Genomic DNA, 1,452 nt, shown 5'->3' on the forward strand with positions numbered 1-1,452 from the left:
AGAATTATACCTATTAATTAAGTTAAAAAAAGCAGAAATTATGAATTATGTTGACTAATAGTTACGATCAGAGGAACGTACAGATGAGTTTAGTCAGGAATGAAAGTGATCAAATGGATCTGCAAACAGTGTTGTATGGAAGTCAATCCATTTTTTGTGGTAATTTGGTTAAATAGTATTATTATATTTCAGATATAGACATTTTTGAAAGGGGTCAAATTTGACCCGAGGACAACAGGAGGATTAAGTAACCAAAGCAAAAGTATTTATTATGCTGAAGAATGATTCCTGTCCCATTTATATCTTCATAATAGAGGTTTATCATTATTAAATCACTATTATTACTGCACAAAGAAGTATGCTGATGTTGTAGCTGGTTGAGGCTGAGCAAATTTAAACTACTTTCTTTTTTTTTTTAAACAGAGATTAATAAAACATATTTAAATGTTTTTGAAATGCATTCTGAAAACAACGCCTAGCCCTAGACCAAGCTGTCATATAACACGTCAAAGGACAAGAAGAGGGCAAAGTTTGCACCAAATTACAGCAGCAGTCTGTCGCCTACTGAACAGATACACTCAACAAACTGAATCACTGCCTATCCATTCAATGACAGAGCAACCTATTAACTAACGAAAAATACATTAACACACAGCTAAAACGGTGCTACCAGCGCTGAACGTAAGAGCCAAGCTAACGTTATAAATGTAAATGCATTAACTTGTTTTTTTTTTACACTTACTGGTTTGTTTTCTGGAGCAGTGTGGTGTTGTCATGAAACGCTTCCTGTTTCTTCCCCCACTGACGACGTGGCCACAGTTCCGTTTACGTCACGTGACGCAAGCACGCACAGCGTGCCTTCTGCCGATGAATGCATTTCTGCAATAGTGTGATTAGACACCTTGAGCACCACAACCGAACCAAATCTCTAACTGCAATTGTATTTATTTATTCTATTTTATGTGTTACATGCATGTTTGTAAAAAAACTAAAACAAAAAAACCATTTCAGGAATCAAGCATTTAATACGCTATTTTAGGCCAATGGGTTAACATGGTTTGTTTGTTTCTTAACAGAATTGTGGGCGAAATTATAAAACGGATCTATTTGACCATCTTAGCTGATCATAATTATAAATCTAAACGTGTCAATTGGCTATTTAGGCAAACACAGGATCTGCTTACAGGCCTATATACCGAAAACTATTTCACCTTTATGATCTGTCACTCTGCATGCTCTGCGTGCAAACCTGTGTGAAGCACAGCCTACATGCAGCAGCACATGAGCCACCATCACGCTCGCATGTTAACCCTTTGGCGCAGAGTGATATGAGTTTCTTATTTAGCCTATAGTGTTCCCCTTTCAAAGATGTGGAATGCGACGTGTGTCCGGTCCTAGGGGAGGAGAGTCTAGATGGACGTATAGATTGGCCAAATAAATAAACAAACGACG

The 1,452-nt window shown here is 37.4% G+C and overlaps 2 protein-coding genes and 1 long non-coding RNA gene across 19 annotated transcripts in view; 1 reads left to right on the plus strand and 2 right to left on the minus strand.

Annotated features, from left to right (window-relative positions):
- pgm3 (phosphoglucomutase 3) overlaps positions 1-812 on the minus strand; it is a 5,663-nt gene extending 4,851 nt beyond the window's left edge. The window contains exon 1 of the mRNA XM_032543336.1: positions 743-812. Coding sequence (XP_032399227.1) covers positions 743-776 — 34 coding nt within the window. The 5' untranslated portion in view covers positions 777-812. The remainder of the gene's footprint in view (positions 1-742) is intronic.
- LOC116706473 (uncharacterized) overlaps positions 1-1,452 on the minus strand; it is a 24,247-nt gene that overhangs the window by 18,332 nt on the left and 4,463 nt on the right. The window lies entirely within an intron of this gene.
- The window catches only part of LOC116706466 (clathrin coat assembly protein AP180), a 26,857-nt gene continuing 26,796 nt past the window's right edge, over positions 1,392-1,452 (plus strand). For 5 of the 16 annotated variants that reach the window (XR_004336244.1, XM_032543324.1, XM_032543326.1 and 2 more), the window contains exon 1: positions 1,403-1,452. This exon is cut by the window's right edge and continues 555 nt beyond it. The gene's annotated coding sequence lies outside the window, so the exon portion shown is untranslated. The other 11 variants (XM_032543323.1, XM_032543322.1, XM_032543325.1 and 8 more) reach the window with 6 other exon arrangements.

This window comes from Etheostoma spectabile, chromosome 18, assembly GCF_008692095.1.
Source record: "Etheostoma spectabile isolate EspeVRDwgs_2016 chromosome 18, UIUC_Espe_1.0, whole genome shotgun sequence".
In the NCBI taxonomy this organism is placed as follows: Eukaryota; Metazoa; Chordata; class Actinopteri; order Perciformes; family Percidae; genus Etheostoma; species Etheostoma spectabile.